This window comes from Salvelinus alpinus, chromosome 8, assembly GCF_045679555.1.
Source record: "Salvelinus alpinus chromosome 8, SLU_Salpinus.1, whole genome shotgun sequence".
Classification (NCBI taxonomy): domain Eukaryota; kingdom Metazoa; phylum Chordata; class Actinopteri; order Salmoniformes; family Salmonidae; genus Salvelinus; species Salvelinus alpinus.
Window position 1 is genome coordinate 5919740 of NC_092093.1, and position 24032 is coordinate 5943771.

The 24032-nt window shown below is 42.2% G+C and overlaps 1 protein-coding gene across 2 annotated transcripts; it reads left to right on the forward strand.

The window, feature by feature from the left end:
• Nucleotides 1-701: 701 nt before the first annotated feature.
• Nucleotides 702-22977, forward strand: znf513a (zinc finger protein 513a). 2 transcript variants are annotated; one of them, XM_071412486.1, is made up of 5 exons: nt 702-921; nt 1527-1663; nt 13900-14037; nt 17747-18436; nt 18661-22977. In XM_071412486.1, the coding sequence occupies exons 1-5, from the start codon at nt 911-913 to the stop codon at nt 19566-19568; spliced, it is 1884 nt and encodes a 627-aa protein (XP_071268587.1). In that variant the 5' UTR covers nt 702-910; the 3' UTR covers nt 19569-22977. The 2 variants fall into 2 exon arrangements, with proteins under 2 accessions (XP_071268587.1, XP_071268588.1); XM_071412487.1 differs by lacking the exon at nt 702-921 and adding an exon at nt 976-1325.
• Nucleotides 22978-24032: the final 1055 nt, after the last annotated feature.

Consider the following 24032-nt stretch of genomic DNA (forward strand, 5'->3'; position numbering starts at 1 on the left):
AACAAGAGTGTGCAATATAAGGCTAGTCCGTGGACATTCTGAACCTTGTTTGAGTCAAGTAGGTCCCATGACCAAGGAGCTATTGAAATTCGAATGTTAAAAAAGTTTGTACTTTGTTTACGCTCCCTAACTAATTCATCTATGAATACAAAATGCTGCTCACATTTCCACATGTTTATTAGCTTTGGAAAGCGAATTAATGTCCAAATCGTAAAATAAAGACATAAGACCTGTGCAATTTTTCCAACATCATGACACTTATTTGGAGTCTGTGGCTCAAGTGGTTTGAAAGCTATTGAGGTTTGAAAGCGCGAATATCCTAAACTGTCTTTACCTCGGTAGTTCTGAGACATTTTTACAACTCATTAAAACTCTAAAAATATCTCTGCGCTGATCGCCTGTGAGTGAGACAACGTTAGCTAGCCAATGGGAGGGGAGTAGAACGCCGCTCTGAATAATGGGTGTAGTTTTGGCTTAAGTGCGTTGGAAAAAAGAAAGACTCAGGTGAGATACACAAACTCTCGTATTTGCACATATTACATTTTATTGACATATTAATGGCCATATACAGCGAAAGAGTAGCAGTGAAATGTCCCTTTAAATAGGCTGCAAATGGCTGAAATTATTTTTAACAGAAAGGCACTCCAAAAAAACTACATGTACCACGAAACAGTCGACCGGAAATGTATTTAGGATGCGGAAACACGTGAACAGCGGAAGAGAATGTATACAATGGAAATCAAAAAATCAATTAAGTTATGAAAAACACCATTAATTGTCTTTCTTTGTCGCAGCTGCACATTAAAAAAATGGCGGATATCTAGACACAGTCATTTAGATCTCGTTTATGCACGGTTACATGGAGCGTTGAGTTACTGGATGAAAACGGCTACAAACGAGAGGTTTATTTATGATATTTAGGTAAGTTAGCTTGATAACTAACGTTAGTCGGCTAGTTTCGCACATACTTGTTTTTTTCTTCTTCTATAGCTAAGGTTACCTAGCTAACGTTACGGATCTTAATCGTTGTCTACATCCTGTCATTAATTAGCAAGTATACTTTTTTATAACAAACTGCACTTACATTTAAAACAGTAGTTAGCTAGCTAATATCTTTTCTACTTTTTTTTTGGCCTTTCAGTCAAATTAGCCTGGTAACGCTACGTGTAGTCATTGAAGCTAACATTATTAGCTAGATAGTTAACATAATTAGATAGCTAGCTGTCTACAAAGGATCATTAAGGGCCGGGAGCAAGCTGCAACAACATCCACCGGAGCGATTTGATCTGGCCGCATCCCTTTACTCAGCCAAATGGCTTGCTAAGGTTATCTATAATGTTAACAAAGCATTTTAATCATGGATGTACACCTGTTACCTAGGTCCGAGTCACGCAGTTGCTAGTTAACTGTGCCTTTACCAGAGCTATGTAGAGATGTAGCTAGGTGCAATTATGCCTGAATTGCTTAAATGCTTTTGGCATATCTGAATTGATCTTTATTTATTTTTTATTTGTATCTGTGTCTAGAACTACTGGAGAAGCACAGTTTCCTGGAAAGCAACATGAGCTGATCGTTCCCGAGGTCTTCCAGAAGAGGTGGCAAAAGAGAGAGGCTGACCGGAAGATGCCCAGAAAAAAACAACAGAATCCTCAATCTGTCAAGTGTAAGGGATCAAACTTTCACATTCTTATAGCGCAAACAGACTGGTACCCATTCTAAACATAGGTAATGTTGGGCATATGACAAAGAATACAAAAAGTGGAATGTTAGAAAGAAGAAAAAAAAAAAAAGGTTTGGATATCAGGCCAACTGTTATATGAATTGGCCCTGTATAGAACAGCGACGGCTGCTCCATTCTGTATGCAGAAACGAGCATTATAATGCCATTGTTAGTCTTTAATCTTGTTTTACAATGTGTCCTGTCTGTGTACACTGACTACCGGATAGTCACATTTTGAAATACAGGAACAACCGCATTCATTCACAACATCATTTGTTTACTGGGTGTAAACTATTTATAATGTCATCCAAGATGGTGAAATGGACATACTTTGTGATAAAACCATCCTACCCCAATAGGCATTTCACTGGAGAACCTGGCAATGCTTAAACAATTGTTTTCACGTGATAATCTTTGAGGAACAGATGTCCAAAAATGATAAGAAACCATAGTTAGATGAAGCTAATAGCCTACAGGAAATGACTTGAATGTTATCAGATAGCTTATACAAGTCATTTCCCTTAGGCTATGTCATCAAATTAAGCTTTATTTATACAGCACATGTCATACATGGAATGCAACAGAATGTGATTCAAAGGGGAAAACTAATAAAAAATCTATGAAAATAAAGACACAAACATAAGAGGATAAAAAAAAAAGCATAACAATAAAAACTGAATGACTAAAAAGCAAAGCTAAAATGTGTATTTTTAAGTTCTCTTTTAAATATGTCAAACAGTTTCAGCCCTCCTCAGGTTCTCTGGCTATTCCAGAGGCTGGGGGTATAGTAACTAGAGGTCGACCGATTATGATTTTAACGCCGATACCGAGTAATCGGGCAATTTTCTTTATTTGTAATAATGACAATTACAACAATACTGAATGAACACTTATTTTAACTTAATTAAATACATCAATAAAATCAATTTAGCCTCAAATAAATAATGAAACATGTTCAATTTGGTTTAAATAATGCAAAAACAAAGTGTTGGAAAAGAAAGTAAAAGTGCAATATGTGCCATGTAAGAAAGCTAACGTTTCAGTTCCTTGCTCAGAACATGAGAACATATGAAAGCTGGTGGTTCCTTTTAACATGAGTCTTCAATATTCCCAGGTAAGAAGTTTTAGGTTGTAGTTATTATAGGAATTATAGGACTATTTCTCTCTACCATTTGTATTTCATATACCTTTGACTATTGGATGTTCTTATAGGCACTTTAGTATTGCCAGTGTAACAGTATAGCTTCCGTCCCTCTCCTCGCTCCTACCTGGGCTCGAACCAGGAACACATCGACAACAGCCACCCTCGAAGCAGCGTTACCCATGCAGAGCAAGGAGAACAACCACTCCAAGTCTCAGAGCGAGTGACGTTTGAAACGCTATTAGCGCTAACCTGCTAACTAGCTAGCCATTTCACATCGGTTACACCAGCCTAATCTCGATAGTTGATAGGCTTGAAGTCATAAACAGCGCAATGCTTGAAGCATTGTGAAGAGCTGCTGGCAAAACACACGAGAGTGCTGTTTGAATGAATGCTTACGAGCCTGCTGGTGCCTACCACCGCTCTGTCAGACTGCTCTATCAAATTATAGACTTAATTATATAACACACAAATACGAGCCTTAGGTCATTAATATGGTCAAATCCGGAAACTATCATTTAGAAAATAAAATGTTTATTCTTTCAGTGAAATACGGAACCGTTCTGTATTTTATCTAACGGGTGGCATCCATCAGTCTAAATATTCCTGTTACATTGCACAACCTTCAATGTTATGTCATAATTACGTAAAATTCTGGCAAATTAGTTCGCAACGAGCCAGGCGGCCCAAACTGTTGCATATACCCTGACTCTGCGTGCAATGAACGCAAGAGAAGTGACACAATTTCACCTGGTTAATATTGCCTGCTAACCTGGATTTCTTTTAGCTAAATATGCAGGTTTAAAAATATATACTTCTATGTATTGATTTTAAGAAAGGCATTGATGTTTATGGTTAGATACAGTCGTGCAACGATTGTGCTTTTTTTGCGAATGCACTTTTGTTAAATCATCCCCCGTTTGGTGAAGTTGGCTGTCTTTGTTAGGAAGAAATAGTCCTCACACAGTTCGCAACGAGCCAGGCGGCCCAAACTGCTGCATATACCCTGACTCTGTTGCAAGAAAAGTGACACATTTGACCTAGTTAAAAGAAATTCATGTTAGCAGACAATATTAACTAAATATGCAGGTTTAAAAATATATACTTGTGTATTGATTTTAAGAAAGGCGTTGATGGTTAGGTACACGTTAGAGCAACGACAGTCCTTTTTCGCGAATGAGCACGATTATATGGAACGCAGGACACGCTAGATAAACGAGTAATATCATCAACCATGTGTAGTTAACTCGTGATTATGATTGATTGATTGTTTTTTATAAGATAAGTTTAATGCTCGCTAGCAACTTACCATGGCTTCTTACTGCATTCGCGTAACAGGCAGTCTCCTCGTGGAGTGCAATGTAATCAGGTGGTTAGAGCGTTGGACTAGTTAACCGTAAGGTTGCAAAATTGAATCCCCAAGCTGACATGGTAAAAATCTGTCGTTCTACCCCTGAACAAGGCAGTTAACCCACCGTTCCTAGGCCGTCATTGAAAATAAGAATGTGTTCTTAACTGACTTGTCTAGTTAAATAAAGGTGTAAAACTTGAAATCGGCCTTAATTAATCGGCCATCCCAATTGAGATGGTTTGGGATGAGGTTGACCGCAGAGTGAAGGAAAAGCAGCCAACAAGTGTTTAGAATATATGGGAACTCCTTCAAGACTGTTGGAAAAGCATTCCAGGTGAAGCTGGTTGAGAGAATGCCAAGAGTGTGCAAAGCTGTCATCAAGGCAAAAGGTGGCTATTTGAAGAATCTCAAATATATTTAGATTTGTTTAACACTTTCTTGGTTACTACAGTACATGATTCCATGTGTTATTTCATAGTTTTGATATCGTCACTGTAGAAAATAGTAAAATAAAGAAAAACCCTTGAATGAGTAGGTATGTCAACTTTTGACTGGTACTGTGTATTGGGATGCACAATCATGGATTGATTTAAAAACCAATAGAAGAATCTTAAAATGAATTCTAAAACTGACAGGCAGCCAGTGCAGAGACCTTAAAACCGGTGTAATGTGTTCTCTCTGTCTGGTCTTGGTCAGTACCCACCCTGCAGAATTCTGTATCTTTGCAGTTGACCAATTTGCTTTCTTGGGTAGACCAGACAGGATTACAGTAGTCAATCCTGCTTGTAATAAAAACATGGAGTATCAGCCTGAGAGAGAGAATTGGCCACACAATGTTCCTCTGGTGGTAGAAAGCTATTTTGGTCACATTCCTAATGTGTGATTCAGAGTTTAAAATAACACCTAGGTTAAAAAAAAAATTGTTTTACTTGGTGTTATCTTTATTGCCCGTGAATTAAAATGTGCGACCGGATTCTCGCTCTGTGCTTTGGCTCCAACAATAAGTACATCGGTCTTGCCTTGATTTAGCCGGAGAATGTTTGAGCCATCCAACTATTTAAATCACTAATAGTCTAATTTATCCGTGAAGCTAAAAATCCTCTGACACAGAAATGGAAACTTGTGTATCGTCTGCGTAGCAGTGAAAATCAATGCTGTGCTTTTCTGATAACGTCAAAGACGCAGGAGAATCTCAATTGCATTGCTTTGATTCCTCTCACCTCCTCAAATCCCATTGGATGAGAAGGTCAGAGGGGAAAGGAGAAAGGATGTGAGGAATCAAGGAAACGCAATTGAGATTCTTCCCACAGGAAATTACTTGAATATGGTCTCTTTCTCAAATGGTACCCTATTCCCTTCATAGTGCCCTGCGTTTGACCAGACCGCCATAGGGCTTTGGTCTAAAGTAGTGCGCTATATACGGAACAGGTTGTAATTTGAGACGCATCCATGGTAAAATGCAGGAAGTGTCTTGAATATGATAAATGGGGTACATTTCCTGTATCTTATGTCAAACACTTTACCAGGATTTAATTTTTTTGTTGATGGCTGCAGATGAGATCTTGTCATTAACATGGACTAGTGCCTTAACAACAGTCCTCCCATCACCCTCCTACATTAATTTAGCTCGATGACGATTCCCTTTAGTGCAGGGGGTCTCCAACCTTTTTCTAGCATGAGAGCTACTTTTTTTTTTTTAAAGTGTCGAGAGCTAACAAAAAGAGCGTTCAAATAGGCACATTCTTCTCTTCAACTCTTCCCCTGGTCTTTAGTGTACAATAGAAAGTAGCTCACTGTTTTCTGTCACTAGACCTGGTAAAATAATGGTCAATGAGAAACTCTAAAGGGGCCCTTTCAAATCAGAACCCCCCCCCCCAATCTGTTTTTTTATTATCTGGTTTTAGATTTTCTTTGTTGTTTTTTTACCCACAACTAAAATGACAGTTCTGAATCCATGTCAATTCTTTAATCACATCAGAAGACACATTTATTTTGTGTAATTCCCCTTTTAATTGTGCATCTGGGCCAATTTTAAAAAATGTGTTTATGACAGTGTGTTGGAACATGTGAAAATTGCATCTACTTTCTGAATTGTTTGGCAAGCTACTCATAGGTGGGCTGCCAGCTATTGGTAGTGAACGCTGGGGTTAAAGTTATTCACAATGGATTTCCATCATATGGATTCTAGAGATCGGTGTAAATCCATAATTAAAAAAAAATCTCAGGGGGAATGTAGTTGAGCAAGCCAATGCTAACTAGCGTTAGCATGCACCTCTTGACTTCAAGTCAATGCGCTAACGCTAATTAGCAATTGCGCTAGAGCCAGTTAGCAACTTCCCTTCAAACCGCACGCACAGATATATTTAAAAAATGGTATCCGCGAGTTCATCTGACTCTGGGGGAGTAGATAAAGAAGTAGGCTTCAAAATCCTGAAGTATCCTTTTTAAACAGTCTAATGAGCGGTAGCGCTCAACTCAAAACCAGCGGTGTATTACACATGCACCGCAGGCAGCCATTCAAGCCTCTACTTTAACATGCAGATCAGGATGCTATGTTACAATGCCACTAATGCTGTTCAAACTAAATCAGACTACCACCATAGTAGAATAGTTGGACCTATTTTAACTAGTCGGCTTGTTGTTGTGTGGTCTATGAGAGTGATTCACCTTGAGGTGAATTCAAGTTGCGATAGGGAGAGAAACCGTATTCTGACAAGCAGTCAATGCACAACTATTCTTAATGTGATTGCGGGAAAACACTTTTTTTTAAACGCAGTTTTGGAAAATGTATTTCGACATTTTTATTTTGGCTTTTGTTAAAGAGTGGGGTCCCAGTTTTTCATCTCTACTTTTTTAAAACATGTATTTTCTCCATCAATTTGTGGGTTTGGTATCATTTAACAACTTAAGTTTCAATCATGGTTTAAAGGCGCTGCGTGGTCAATCTGACGTCTGCATTAGCCGTGTAGCATTTACGTTGATACGGCCTCTGCAGAAATCAGGGCATTCACACTTCTTGCGCTTCGCGGAGCAGAGCTGTTGCACAGAACTGTTTTGAAGAAAGTGAGTTTGTTTTATACAGGACCTCCCGTCCTCACCTACCTTCAACCAATCATGCCAATGCGGAGCTATATGGAGACCTCCGCGTTATTACAAAATGTGGGAGACGCACGGCAATGCGGTACAGAGCTCAATTTGGTCTCTGCATGCCTCCGGAGGCTTGGCAATGCGTCACACCCTAAATACGGAGCCTCCGGTCACATTTTCGGAATAGAGCATAACTTGTCTTTTAGGAGCAGCTGCGCAACAATAGTGATGGGTCGTTCGCCAATGAAAGTCTCTATTTGGGGAACGTCGGGAACCGAATCACACGGTTCATACGGTTACTATTGCTTTCTTTGAGCTCCAGACAACGATTATAAAAACATTCTGTGATTATCTGCAGAATGGCTCTTGATGTGTGTGATTCGGTTGCATGAAGATGGTAATTCCTCAGTGCAGGAACAATATACAGAACCTTACTTATCTAATACTTTGGTCAGGTAAAAATGTATTTAAACTCACTTTTTTTTAAAAGCTTTAAATTAGAGATTTACAAATGTTTTCCCCGTTTTTTTTCTTTTATTTCTTCCGTTTCTAAGCCTTAATGAACAAACTGCCATTTGGGAGCCAAATGAACGTCTCTTTTTTTTTAGGTGAACGGAACCAAATGAACATATGACATATTGATGTTATATATATATATATATATATATATATATATATTGATATTGAAATTACATACTTTGTAATATGAGAACTTGTTCTCAACTAGCCTACCTGGTTAAATAAAGGTGAAAAAAATAAATAATAACTATACCTTTGAGTGAATGATAATTTGTATAAAAAAAATATATATATATTCATAATAAAATAATTATTAATATCAATCTGGATGTGTCCAATGGGGTAAATGCAGATGGACAAACTCCATGCTTCAGTTTATGTACATTTTATAGCCACTATGCGTCATCAGTAGGGCTACAGGTGATAATGCTTGTTGGTCATAGCACATCTGGGACCCCGAGTGGCGCAAGGCGCACTGCATTTCAGTGCTTGGAAGTGTCACTACAGACACCCTGGTTTGAATCCAGGCTGTATCACAACCGGCCGTGATTGGGAGTCCCGTAGGGCGGCACACAATTGGCCCATAGTTGTTGGGGTTTGGCCGGGGTAGGCCGTCATTATAAATAAGAATTTGTTCTTAACTGACCTGCCTAGTTAAATAAAGGTTAAATGTACAAAATAATAGACCTATAGGCTATATGAAATTATTTACTTTTTTTACCAATATGTTATTGGGCTCATTTCTGGAGGTGGGAATTATATTTTTGATGGTATCAACATAATTTTATTTTCATTCATTTTGGAGTCTTTTTAAAAAGAGTAACCAGAACTGAGCTTCTCGGTCCTTCTATATAACAATTATCCCAGGGAGGCCTCCGGACCCTCTAAAAACGGTACTGGAATTGGCCAAACTTGCAGTTTTAATACATGTACAAAATGATCCTCTTTCCCTAAAAGCATTATGGTCATGACTTTTATCACGTGAAAGGGGAGGTTAACACAGACAATCAATCTGAGATCGATTTAGGTTTCAGTCATGGGATTATGTTTGTTGTTTTTATCCCCTGTGAAAAACAAGGAAACTCACATCTACTGTAACCTACAGATACCTTTAACCCCTGTGAGAAACAAGATGGAAACCCTGTAGCATACAGATACCTTTAACCCCTGTGAAAAACAAGATGGAAACCCTGTAGCATACAGATACCTTTTAAACCCCTGTGAAAAACAAGATGGAAACCCTGTAGCATACAGATACCTTTTAAACCCCTGTGAAAAACAAGATGGAAACCCTGTAGCATACAGATACCTTTAACCCCTGTGAAAAACAAGATGGAAACCCTGTAGCATACAGATACCTTTAACCCCTGTGAGAAACCCTGTAACCTACAGATACCTTTAACCCCTGTGAAAAACAAGATGGAAACCCTGTAGCATACAGATACCTTTAACCCCTGTGAGAAACCCTGTAACCTACAGATACCTTTAACCCCTGTGAAGAGCAAGATGGAAACCCTGTAGCATACAGATACCTTTACCTTTCCCGTGTGTATCAAAGAATGGGTCGACATCCAGCCAATTTGACACAACTGTGGGAAGCGTTGGAGTCAACATGGGGGCCAGCGTCCCTGTGGAACGCTTTGAACACCTTGTGGAGTCCATGACCCTGACACATTGATTCTGTTTCTGAGGGCATAATGGGGTCCAACTCAAGATTAGGAAGGTGTTCTTAATGTACACTCTGTGCATAGGGCACGGGTCAGATTTAGGATCTCAAGGAATTCAGATACAAATGTGTTTTATGTAGGAAATCTGTTCACTAAGTATTCCCACAAATTACATTTTTATTTAATGTTACCTTTTATTAAACCAGGTAGGCTAGTTGAGAACAAGCTCTCATTTACAACTACGACCTGAATAAAGCCATAACAATCTAATTTTTGGAGTTTTAGCTGTAGTCAATTTGTAATGTACAAAAAATTATAATTATGCCCAGACAAAAACCATCCCGCAGCTGAATCTACTTGCCTAGGGAGTAGGTGCCATTTGAGAGACCAAACCAGACGTGTTCAGTCATGTACTGTCATGCATCACATTCTCCACTAGAGGGCAGCAGAGTTAACTCAGAAGGTCTCTGTGGCAGACTACAGGCAGCTGGTGTCATCGACTGCTGGATATTCATAGCTGTGTATATCCATGGTGTTTTCAAAAAAATTTTTTACATGAACTTTGACAAGTTTGAATTTCTGTCATTTAAGGCAAAACATGGCTTTCTAACATCAAGTTAAGGATCATTTTACCTCCATCTTGCCTGACACCTTAGACCCCCATCCAATTTTGCATACCACCCCAATAGATCCACAGAAGATGCCATTGCACTGCACACTGCCCTATCCCATCTGGACAAGAGGATTACCTATGTAAGAATGCTGTTCATTGACTACAGCTCAGCATTCAACACCATAGTACCCTCCAAACTCATCATTAAGCTCGAGGTCCTGGGTCTGTACCCCGCCCTGTGCAACTGGGTCCTGGACTTCCTGATGTGCCGCCCCCAGGTGGTGAAGGTAGAAAACAACATCTCCACTTTGCGGATCCTCAACACAGGGGGCCCCACAAGCCCCCACCTGTACTCCCTGTTCACCCATGACTGCGTGGCCAGACACGCCTCCAACTCAATCATCAAGTTTGCAGACGACACAACAGTAGTAGGCCTGATTTACAAACAATGACGATACATCCTCTAGGAAGGAGGTGAGAGCCCTGGTGGAGTGGTGTCAGGAAAATAACCTCTCCCTTGACGTCAACAAAATGAAGGATCTGATCGTGGACTACAGGAGACAGCAGAGAGATCCCGCCCCTATCCACAACGACGGGGCCGCAGGGGAGAGGGTCAAAAGCTTCAACTTCCTCGGCGTACACATCACTGACAACCTGAAATGGTCCACCGACACAGACAGTGTGGTGAAGAAGGCGCAACGGCGCCTCTTCAACCTCAGGAGGCTAAAGAAATTTGGCTTAACCCCTAAGGCCCTCAAACTTTTACAGATGCACAATTGAGAGCGTCCTGTTGGGCTGTATCACGGCCTGGTACGGAAACTGCACTGACCGCAACCACAGGGCTCTCCAGAGGGTGGTGCGGTCTTCCCAACGCATTAACGGATGCACACTGCCTGCCTGCTCTCTGACATCACAGGAAGGCCAAAAAGATCATCAAGGACATCAACCACCTGTGCCACGGTCTGTTCACCCCGCTATCATCCAAAAGGCATGGTCAGTACAGGTGCATCATGGGCCTGAGAAACTCAGAGAAGGAAATACAAATTACTAGGATGTTTTTGTTACTTTTCAGGGCATTTAACAGCATACAATTCTCTTACATATAATGATTGTCTTTGGTGACATTTTGTCAAAGGGTAGTAGGCCTTTTCTGGAAAATTAGGGATGATACTTTGTTTTTATGATGTTACCTTATTTGGGATTTATTTTATACTGGACACAAAAATAGAAGCGTAACATACAACAATTTCAAATATTTTACTGCATAACAGTTCATGTGAGGAAATTTGTCAATTTTTAAATATCTTCACATGACTGAGAATACAGATATACATTTGTTGGTCACAGACCAAAAGTATGTTGAACATCTTATTCCAAAATTCATTGGATTTGGTCCCCCCATTTGCTCCACTCTTCTGGGAAGGCTTTCCACTAGATGTTTGGAACATTGCTCTGGGGACTTGCTTCCATTCAGGCACAAGAGCATTAGTGAGGTCGGGCACTGATGTTGGGTGATTTAGGCCTGGCTTGCAGTCGGCGTTCCAATTCATCCCATAGGCGTTCAATGGGGTTGAGGTCAGGGCTCTGTGCAGGCCAGTCAAGTTCTTCCACACCGATTTTTGACAAACCATTTCTGTATGGACCTCGTTTTGTGCACGGGGGCATTGTCATGCTGAAACAGGAAAGGGCACTTCCAAAACTGTTGACACAAAGTTGGAAGCACAGAATCATCTAGAATGTCATTGTATGCTGTAGCGTTAAGATTTCCCTTAACTGGAACTAAGGGGCCTGAACCATGAAAAACAGCCCCAGACCATTATTCCTCCTCCACCAAACATTAGTTGGCACTCTAGAGAATGCGTTTCCACTCCAGAGTCCAATGGTGGCGAGCTTTACGCCACTCCAGCTTTACGCCACTCCAGCTTTACGCCACTCCAGCTTTACGCCACTCCAGCTTTACGCCACTCCAGCTTTACGCCACTCCAGCTTTACGCCACTCCAGCTTTACGCCACTCCAGCTTTACGCCACTCCAGCTTTACACCACTCCAGCTTTACACCACTCCAGCCGACAGCCATGGAAACCCATTTCATGTATCTCCAGACAAACAGTTATTGTGCTGACGTTGCTTCCAGAGGCAGTTTGGAACTCGGCAGTGAGTGTTGCAATCGAGGACAGACGAATTTTACGTGCTTCAGCCCTCGCCGGTACCGTTCTGGGAGCTTGTGTGGCCTACCACTTTGCGGTTGAGCCGTTGTTGCTCTTAGACATTGCCACTTCACAATAACAGCACTTACAGTTGACCCTGGCAGCTCTAGCAGGGCAGAAATTTAACAAACTGACGTGTTGGAAAGGTGGCATCCTATGATGGTGCCACGGTTGAAAGTCAGAGCTCTTCAGTAAGGCCATTTCTACTGCCACTGTTTGTCTATGGAGATTGCATGGCTGTGTGCTTGATTTTATATACCTGTTTTATTTATTTGTATTTTATTTAACCAGGTAGGCCAGTTGAGAACAAGTTCTCATTTACAACTGCAACCTGGCCAAGGTAAAGCAAAGCAGTGCGACAAAAACAACACAGAGTTACACATAAACAAACACACAGTCAATAACACAATAGAAAAATATATGTACAGTGTGTGCAAATGTAGTAAGATTAGGGAGGTAAGGCAATAAATAGGCCATAGTGGCAAAATAATTACAATTTAGCATTAACACTGGAGTGATAGATGTGCAGATGATGATGTACAAGTAGAGATACTGGGGTGCAAAAGAACAAGAGGATAAATAACAGTATGGGGATGAGGTAGTTGGGTGTGCTATTTACAGATTGGCTATGGACAGGTACAGTGATCGTTAAAGTTATAGAGGGAGATATGACTCCAGCTTCAGTGCTTTTTGCAATTCGTTCCAGTCATTGGCAGCAGAGAACTGTAAGGAAAACCTGTCAGTAATGGGTTTGGCTGAATCCACTAATTTGAAGGAGTGTCCACATACTTTTGTGTGTGTGTATATATAGTGTTCCTTAAAGGTACGGGTGTGGATCAGAAAACCAGTCAGTATCTGGTGTGATCAACATTTGCCTCATGCAGCACGACACATCTCCTTCACATAGAGTTGATCAGGCTGTTGATTGTGGCCTGTGGAATGTTGTCCCACTCCTATTCCGTGGCTGTGTGAAGTTGCTGGATATTGGCAGGAACTGGTACACACAAACGTACACTCCGATCCAGAGCATCCCAAACATGCTCAATGGATGACATGTCTGTTGAGGATGCAGGCCTTGGAAGAACAGTTGCATTCTCCCACACAACACCATACACGTGGTTGTGAGGCCAGTTGGACGGACTGCTAAATTCTCTAAAACGATGGAGGCGGCTTATAGTAGAGAAAGTAACATTCAATTATCTGGCAACAGCTCTGGTGGACATTCCTGTAGTCAGCATGCCAATTGCACGCTCCCTCAACTGGAGACATCTGTGACATTGTGTTGTGACACAACTGCACATTTTAGAGTGGCCTTTTATTGTCCCCAGCACAAGGTGCACCTGTGTAATGATCATGCTGTTTTAAATCAGCTTCTTGATATGCCACACCAGTCAGGTGGATTGATTTATCTAGGCAAAGTATAAAACAGGGATGTAAACACATTTTATGCACACAATGAGATAAATACGTTTTTGTTGTGATTTGTGGAAAATGTCTGGGATCTTTTATTTCAGCTCATGATACATGGGAGCAACACTTTTACATGTTTTATATTTTTGTTATCGATAACGTATGTTGTTGCTCTGTGTTGCAGTGGATTCTGAAGATGGTGTAGTAACCATTGGAGCTCCAGGAATCCTCACCTTGGAGGCAGATTTCCTCCTGGGACACGACCTTGAGTTTTGTGACTCCGACCATGACAAGATCCTAGGCCTGGACGACAAGTACTCAGGTTGGTACTTCATTTATTTATTTATTAAAGCTTTATTTGCCCAGCTTAGTCACAATTTAGGTCAAATCTCTCTGGTGTGAGGAAGACCTGGGGCCTGAATTTATAAAGTGTCTCTGAGGAGAGTGCTAATGTCCTGGAATCAGTTTAGCACTTATAACGTGGTGCTTTATTATAGTCGCGTCAAACCGGTTGAAACTCCAATGTTAAATTAAAAATATCCCTTCCACCTTACTGTTATCTGACACCAAAGTCGATTACAATTGGCAAATCAACTTGATTGGAGGTACACAGCACACTCCTCCCGCCATGATCCGTCCTGCCACCCCACCGAGAACTACTCTACCGGATTTTTGACAGGGTCGTTAGCATTAGGGTCATCAATTATTTATTTTCTCCAGCTTTTTTAATATTTTTTTTAACCTCATGTTTTTGTAGTAAATATTTCCGTTTTTTTTTCTCATGTCAAACACATTTTTGCATTCTGTTGATAAAACGTTTACTGGAGACAGGAGAACAAGTGGAGACATAGGACGAGGTGGATAATTGTATAATAAGGCAGGTTTATTCAAGTGTAAAGATATTAGGCAAAGCGTGCAGCACGGCTCCTTTCTGTCTGATTCGTATGGAATCGTCTGGGAAAGAGGCCCTCTACACAGTACATACAGCTTATATAGGCAACAAGCAAAGTAGGTTGATCTGTTAGTCTGGCCTTCCGATTGGTCGATCTGGGTCTTGGGTAGTCCTGATCAGGCCTGATGTCGACATTCCATTGGCTCTTCCCACAGTCCTTTGTCTTGTGCTCCAACCTTGAGTTGTGTGTGTCTATAATTGTCATGGGGGAGGGGAGTTGTGTGTGTCGGTGGTTGTCATGTCTAATGAGATCAGCATATGTCCAAGAGAAAGAGGGGTTGTGTGCATGTTGTGTCAACTATAGCTAATGTTGAGAAGTTGTTAAAACAAGTTACCAATATCTAATACAATTTCTTACAATTCCATGTCTAAATAAAACTTGATTTGATCTGACAATTTGTTCAAACGTAGTTCAAATATTAACTTCAGACGTCAGATTAAAACAACAGCGTCCATAAAGTGACAATTGTATTTAGATCGATTTGGACTGAGTACATTTCTAACAGTTAAGATTAAATTGACAGTTTACGTGCACATTTTTGCCCAATTTAAAAAAAAAACAACAAAAAAAAACAATGTGCTACATTTTTTGTAGCATTTCAGAAGAATCTGAGTTGTAAAACCGGTGCAATTCAGTTGCGGCTCGCTAGTAGACGGCAAGCGGCTCGCTAGCAGTTGTAGCTAGCTAGCTAACGCCAGTTGGATGAGAAGCAAAATGATGGAAGGGTTTTCATGGCTGAAGTCATCTGTGTAATTAGAGCACAAACATAAGTTGGCGAACCTCCTTGGCTGCTGTTATAGCCAGCTCTGGGAAAAGTGCCATGCTGCTAATTTATAATACATGCACACACCAGAATGTTGCTGTTAAAAGACCCAGAGAGCAAATTCCAGCCTTTACGTATTAATTCAGTACGCTCCCTCTCCTCTCAATTACATTTTCTTATTGTCATTGTTATCCAGATTGTGCTCTGACTGATCCACACAGTGCCAAGTTACTTTTCAATGTGTTCCCAAAAACTTGAGGTCGCCATCAACAAGTAAAAAGTAGCAGGGATGCATACGAGTTGTACACGAAGCATCCACGTGAAACATCATCATGATCATTCCTTGCTTGCTGGACCTGTTTCGTAGTATAACGAAAATGTCATGCTTGCTAACTTGGTTAGATATGTGCTCAAATGAAAGTTTAACACATCAAATGCTTTTTTTTACCAAACAAGAAAATGAAACGTTCAATTAGTACGGAGTTAATTAACAAACATTTGAGCGAACGCGTGTCTTTTTTTTTAATAGTACATTTTACGTAACAGGGATCGTAGCTCACCTGTGATTTGAAGGTCCTGGGTTTGCCTACCGGAGGGGATATTTTGACCATTCTCTTTCCTGTATAGTTTTTGACACCATCCTTTCTTTCCCGACACACCGGCACGAAAGCGCACTGTGTGTGTGTGTGTGTGTGCTTATTTTCATTAATTAGGTGTCTCTCTTTAAAGAGCCTTTGGCTTCGTTGGGCATCGTTGAGTTGCAAGGGACAAGGGAGTGTGACGACGCGTACTAGTCAGCACTAGTCAGAGGAGAGAACGGTGGGAGAGACCAGCTCCCGAACTCTCAAGGAAGACCGTACAAATGTTTACAACCTGTGCAACTTCTCTCTTTTAGGCACCACTTTGTCATTTTGAGAAGCTAAGAAATTTGTCAAGCTGGTTCACGTGGAGCTGACAAAACAGCTATTTGAGAAGGTTTGACTCCTAAGCAACCTGCCTACACATTGTTGGGAGTACAGTAGACCAACATAGCTACTTGCAGTAGGTCAAAGCTGTGTGCTGGGAAAACCCTGGTAGAGCATGGGTGAAGTAGGCATATATAGTCGTGATTTTCTAGTTTCAGACCGATGCCTACTTCTCAATTTAAAAAGTTTTTATTATTATTTTTTTATTAATAAAGGTCCATGATAGCATCATGTCATGGAGGTCCAAAAGTTACTACTGAATTCAGACCCATTTGAGATGTGCCAGAGACCACAAAACCTAGAAATGACTGGTGTCAAGGGCTTGAGGCTATGCTTGAGTTATCTGCATCACCTGCATGTTAGCCAAGTTGGGTTTTGGACTGATGCCTCATCTCCTTTCAGGGATGGCCATGAGTATGAGTACCAGAATGCATTTCAAAGGCTCAATCTTTTTTTTCAAATACTGTAAAACTATTTGGTGGAAATGTGCTTTGTGGTTGCCTGAATGGGCAAGTAAAATGATCTTGGAAGACGATGTTAATTTACTTTTGACTCTAGTGTTCTCTTTGTGGGGCACAACAAAAAAGAAACCAAGCCAAGCATCACATCGTTCTTCTCCATCTCCTCCGTGTCTCTTTCACTCAGTTGCGTTCAGACTGTACACCCTCGGTCCCGATGAGCCATGTGATGCCTCTAGTTCTGCATGTGTTGCAGTGCCTTAGACCTCTGCGTCACTCAGGAGGACTGAATAAATGGATGTTAAATGGCACTTGCTTTTCTATTAACTGATTTTTATTTATATATATATATATATGTGTGTGTGTGTGTATGTATGTGTGTGTGTGTGTATATGTGTGTGTGTGTATATATATATATGTGTGTGTGTGTGTGTGTGTGTATATATGTATATGTGTGTGTGTGTATATATGTATATGTGTGTGTGTGTATATATGTATATGTGTGTGTGTGTATATATGTACATGTGTGTGTGTATATATGTGTGTGTGTGTGTGTATGTATATGTGTGTGTGTGTATATGTGTATATATGTGTGTGTGTGTATAAATATATATTTCTAATGGTTGCGATCTGTTGGCATATAAGACAAACGCGGAATGTTTTTTCAGGCGAGTGCTCGAACAGTCAAACGCCAAATTCCCATCTCTAGCTCCACCCATCCTTCCCCCATCCCATCCTTCCCCCCCATCCCATCCCGTCCTTACCCCCCCATCCCGTCCTTCCTCCCCCATCCCATCCCGTCCTTCCCCCATCCCGCCCTGCAACTCAATATGAGGAAAGTGTTCCTATTGTTTGGCCTGTTCCTCAAAACTGCTGTTTTCTCCTCCTGTAGACTCTGTAGCAGCTGAGATCTCTGTGTACCCTCTGGGTGATGAGGAGAGTTGTGCCTTCAGCAGTCTCAGTATGACGAGGCAGTGTGACCAGGAGCAGGGCCCTGAGTCCCAGCTCGACCACGAGCCCCCTTACCTGTCCTGCCGCGGCTGTGGCCTGGACCTAGTGGGGCCCTACTGTCACCGCTGCTGCAAGGGAGAAAGGGGGGAATTCAGAGGCTTTCGCTCCGGTTCGCGATCACAAGCGGACGACAGCGAGGAAGGGGACGGAGGCGGCATGGACGGCGCCGATGGAACGGACGATAACTCCATAATGGGTGACGACGGTCCTTCCTCCAAGCGCCACTCCTGCCAGTTGTGTGGGTTCTCCTCACGCTATGCCAATCACGTCAAGAGGCACATGAAGACTCACAACGGGGAGAAGCCGTACCGCTGTCCCCTGTGTACCTACGCCTCAGCCCAGCTGGTCAACCTGCAGAGACACCTGAGGATTCACACTGGGGAGAAACCATACAGCTGTGACTCCTGCTCCTTCGCCTGCAGTTCCCTAGGCAACCTGAAAAGGCATCAGAGGATGCATGTGGTGGGACAGGAAGCAGTCAGACCTGCTAGTCGACCTCCTATTGGTCCCTCTGCAGGTGGGTATGGTCTGAAGAGGCCCCGGGAGGAAGAGCCTAGTGTTCCAGCTGAAGGTAAAGTCAAGGCTTTCCATGTCATTGAATTTGATTTGAAAAACATGAACTAAAGATTCAGGCCTGGACAATTCCTCAAGTTAGACCAGTTGGAATAGTTTAAAGATGAGTTCATGTATATTTTCCTTAACTTATTGTCTGTGTTTTTATATATTTTAGGCAATAATTTTATATATATTTTTAGTTGAACTTGCTTGTTTCTCCCATGTCTGATCTCATTCCAGAAGCCCTAAGGCCTGACCTGAACCTCCATGTAGGAGGCCATAACAGAGACTACCTGCCATGCTCTGATGGACTGAAGGTACCACCACCACCACCAGAACTCCCTGAGCACCAGCCCTCAAGACTTCTGGAGGTGCCTGGCTGTGGACCTGGGGCTGAGTCCGGGGGTAGGGTTGAGGCTGTGGTGGGAGTGAAGTCCGAGGACAGAGATTCACTCCCTCCTCTCCCCTTCCTCTTCACCTGTCGTCTCTGTGGTATCCCCATGGAGGACGAGGACGGCTCCACCACCCAGATCTGTGCCAAGTGCACCCTGGACATGCTGAACAAGGACTCATCTGGTCCCAACAGCCCCGGGGAGCGTGGGGATAAGGTCTACACCTGCAGCGCCTGTCCCTTCCTCACCCACTACCCCAACCACCTGGCGCGACACATGAAGACGCACAGCGGAGAGAAGCCGTACAAGTGCCCTCAGTGCGACTACGCCTCCGCCCACTTCGACAACCTGAAACGCCACCACCGCGTGCACACGGGCGAGAAGCCGTACAAGTGCCACCTGTGTGACTACGCCTGCGGGAACCTGGCTAACTTAAAACGCCACCAGCGGGTCCACTCAGGCGCCAAGCCGTTCCAGTGCGCAGTGTGTAGCTACAGCTGTAACCAGAGTATGAATCTGAAGAGACACATGCTGAGACACACGGGCGAGAAGCCTTATAAGTGCCAGCAGTGTGGATACACCACGGGACACTGGGACAACTACAAACGACACCAGAAGAAACATGGCCTCGCCACCGACGGATGGGTCAAAGTTCAGATGCCAGGTGCCCATGAGGAAGAGGAGGAGGAAGAGAGGGAGGTGGGACAGCCACAGAGTAAAGAAGGAGAGTTGGTGATCCAGTACATGTCCAGATAAGGAGAGGACGAGCTGGGACATCCAGTATATGTCCAGATAAGGAGAGGACGAGCTGGGACATACAGTACATGTCCAGATAAGGAGAGGACGAGCTGGGACATACAGTATATGTAAATAAAAGATAAATCCTAGATTGTTTTGTTATTTTGTCAAAGATCTTCGGTGGCTGCTATGTAGAATCATGCAAAATATAAAATGATTGTGACTGTTCTTATGCCTTTGGACACAGAGTTGGACGGAGGAAGCTATGTAGATTGTTGTCGTTGCCAGACAAATGGACTGGGGGGGAATGTTCTACTTTAACGTTCCCCTAAAGCCCAAAACGCTGCCTGCATTCTCCACCATATGCTGTTTTCTTACACACACACCAACTGTGCCCTACAGCTCCTCCAAACATCATTGCACATTATGACTTACAACCACTAATTGACCTCGTCTTACAGATGTAGGACCTTCATTTGAACCAGTTTTGCTACAGCAGGAGAATAATCCTGCTGCAACAGGAAATGTGGATTATAATTAATGGACATTTTTGTAGGGGTTGATACATTTTTCTTCAGGGCAAATCAAGTCTGAAATTTCAAAGTGGAAATTAAAATTTAGAAGATTAAAAAAAAAAAAAAAAAATCCTACATTACAAGTAAGCTTGGAAAATTGTCAGCAACAAAAGTAATCAAATTAAGATCCTACATCTGTATCAGTCTAGTCTACTATTCCAACCTCTCTACTGTCCACTTCACCTTCCATAGCTCCTCCCTGCTCTCCTCCTCAACCCCTTATCCTTTTATCTCCATGACAACCTGGGGCGTGTTCAGCAGGGCACAGCGTTTTGGAACGTTCAGATAGAAATATTTCTATGTAGAACAATTTAATGTCTGCTCTATTCATGGTATTTCTATCTGCTACGTTCCAAAACATCTGGCTACTGAACCTGGCCTCGTTGAGAAAGGCCCTCGGACGGGGAGTGTATGGATTTAGCCTGATCCCAGATCTGTTCCTGCTCTCTTGCTGACCAACTGCTGTCAATGACCATAGGTGTTGGCAAGACTGCACAAACAGATCTGGGACCAGAGGGGTATACTATAAAGCAGGATCAACGAGTTAGCCAGAGAACTTTGATAAACAGCCAGAAATATAAACTTAGATACACTACATGACCAAATGTATGTGAACACCTGCTCGTCGAACATCTCATTCCCAAATCATGGGCATTAATATGGAGTTGGTCCCCCCCCCTTTACTGCTGTAACAGCCTCCACTCTTCTGGGAAGGCTTTCCACTAGATGTTGGAACATTGCTGCTGGGACTTTCTTCCATTCAGCCACGAGCATTAGTGAGGTCGGGCACTGATGTGTTCGATAGGGTTGAGGTCAGGGCTCTGTGCAGGCCAGTCAAGTTCTTCCACACCGATCTCAACAAACTATTTCTGTATGGACCTTGCTTTGTGCACAGGGGTATTGTCATGCTGAAACAGGAAAGGGCCCTTCCCCAATCTGTCACAAAGTTGGAAGCACAGAATCGTCTAGAATGTCATTGTATGCTGTAGCATTAAGATTTCCCTTCCCTGGAACAAAGGGGCCCGAACCATGAAAAACAGCCCCAGACCATTATTCCTCCTCCACCAAACTTTACAGTTGGCACTATGCATTGGGGCAGGTAGCGTTCTCCTGGCATCCACCAAACCCAGATTTGTCCTTCGGACTGCCAGTTGGTGAAGCGTGATTCGTCACCCCAGAGAACGCATTTCCACTGCTCCTGAGTCCACTCCTGACGAAGCTTGGTATTGCGCATAGTGATCCTAGGCTTGTGTGGCGGCTGCTCAGCCATGGAAACCCATTTCATGAAGCTCCCAACAAACAGGTCTTGTGCTGACGTTGCTTCCAGAGGCAGTTTGGAACTTGGTAGTGAGTGTTGCAACCGAGGACAGATGATTTTTAAGCGCCTCAGCACTCGGCGGTCCCGTTCTGTGAGCTTGTGTGGTCTACCACTTTGTGGCTGAGCCGTTGCTGATCCAAGACATTTCTGGTTCACAATAACAGCACTTACAGTTGACCGGGGCAGCTCTAGCAGTGCAAACATTTTATGAACTGACTTGTTGGAAAAGTGGCATCCAATGACGGTGCCACGTTGAAAGTCACTGAGCTCCTCAGTAAGGTCATTCTACTGCCACTGTTTGTCTATGGAGATTGCATGGCTGTGTGCTTGATTTTATACAACTCTCAGCAACAGTGTGACTGAAATAATATCCGAATCCACTCATTTGAAGGAGTGTCCACATACTTTGTGTGTGTGTGTGTATATATAATTATTTTTTGGGTTGTTGAGTCAGAGTAGACCATTCCCATTTCAAGTTGAACTTTCCCCCCCAAAAAATACAAATAAACAATTTTCTGAATATTTAAGGGAAGTTGTAGTATACCCCTCAGGCTAGTGTAGTGTGTTGCTTTGGAAACGCGCACTGTGTTCATATTAACTGTGAAGCCCATTTGTTATGTCCTCCTGTTTGTTTCTACTTGAAGAAGCAAGTACGCTTCCCAAATGCACCCTATTTCCTATGGGCCCTGGTCTAAAGTAGTGCACTATATAGGGAATAGGGTGCCATAGGTCCCTGGTCTAAAGTAGTGCCCTATAAATGGAATAGGGTGCCATAGGGCTCTGGTCTAAAGTAGTGCCCTATAAATGGAATAGGGTGCCATAGGGCTCTGGTCTAAAGTAGTGCACTATACAGGGAATAGGGTGCCATAGGGCTCTGGTCTAAAGTAGTGCCCTATAAATGGAATAGGGTGCCATAGGGGATGTAACCCGAGACGACGTGTAGTAAAGTGTCAACTGAATATATATATATATAGCGTTTATTTTGTTTACGTGACTATTCTCATTAGAAGTGCATTTCTTATTTGTTTTATAACTATTTCCCCCTTAATCTTGAATGTGTGATGTGCCTGTGCCATGAAGCTTGTTATACGGGAGAAATATACATAGTTACCATGAACTTTACATCTTATCAAGTCGATTTGTTACTATATGCAGTAAAACAAATATCAGGTTGTAACGAAATGATGGATAATCTGAAATGCATTGATTAGTCTAGCCTGGAGCCACATTTCTTGTGATGGGGTTGGGGTCCATTTCAGTCAATTCAGAAGTAAACGGATTCAAAAGGATAATTGGAATTTCACTTTCAATTTGAAATGGAATTCATCCCAACCCTGGCAGAATTATTTTATTTCCCCCCTCTGTGTGTAGAAGGTGAGACGTCTTGTGTGTGAGCATTAAGACAGATGTGTGTGTGTGTGTGGCGCTTAAGGCTATGTCCAACCCTACCTATCTACGGTCCAAGTGTAACTCTTGTTCTGATGGTTTCATACTTGCCTTAAGTATCTTGAAATAAACACTTTGTGTTCACTCAGTGGGAGATCAGACTGCATTATTTGTTTCTATGCATTTTGGGGCCCCGATTCCGACTTAGGAAATTACGCCTTTCCTACGCACTTCTCAGTAGTTCGCGGTTCCCTTGCGCACGCTGAATAAATGTAATTGAACCACTGACACCCCGCCCCCCCCCCACTTGCTGGCCAACATTTTCTTGTGGCGTTGTCATTCAATACAGTTTTCAGTACATTTATCTTAAGCCATCATTTTAAATTTGGTCTCCAGACTATACGGAGAGAACAGTTCAGAATATTAGGGATCAATGAAAGAAAACCGTCAAAATATTAGTCCCCGTTTCACCAACTGGTAGATTTAAAAAATACTCATCTTGTAGATTTATTTAGGGTTAGGAAAGTATTTAAAAACATATTTTAAGAGCCTTTATGCATGAAAGAAGTGGTTTTATTCATTCTATAAAATTGCCACATTCAATTCTGCAACCCCATGATATGCTGAAAGGTTAGTGTATCATAATAAAGGAGAATAGTAGGTTATACCCTCGTCTTGCCTGCACTAACCATGGAACTATGTTACGACACAGCCAAGTATAGGTTATACCCTGGTCTATTGCCTGCACTAACCATGGAACTGTGTGACGACACAGCCAATTATAGGTTATACCCTGGTCTATTACCTGCACTAACCATGGAACGTCACAGCCAAGTATAGGTTATACCCTGGTCTATTACCTGCACTAACCATGGAACTGTGTGACGACACAGCCGAGTATGGCGCCATGAGTCAGGTTCAATCGGTTATGGCTTGGTCTGCGTCATTATAATAAGTATTTTATATATTAAACAGTTGCTAATGATCCTCAGCAACAACCACATGGCTGTGACAGTGTTTAGAGGAAGCAAATTAATGGAATGATAATGTAGACTATACCAACTGAAGGGAACTAACAGTAAATTGGCAGTTTGTTTATTAGGCCTACTGACTGTCAATACTTAACATGATAGAAACAGGAAGTTGGGGTAGCCTATAATTAAGACCGAGTGCCTATCCCTGCAAGTTAAAAAGTCCTACAAT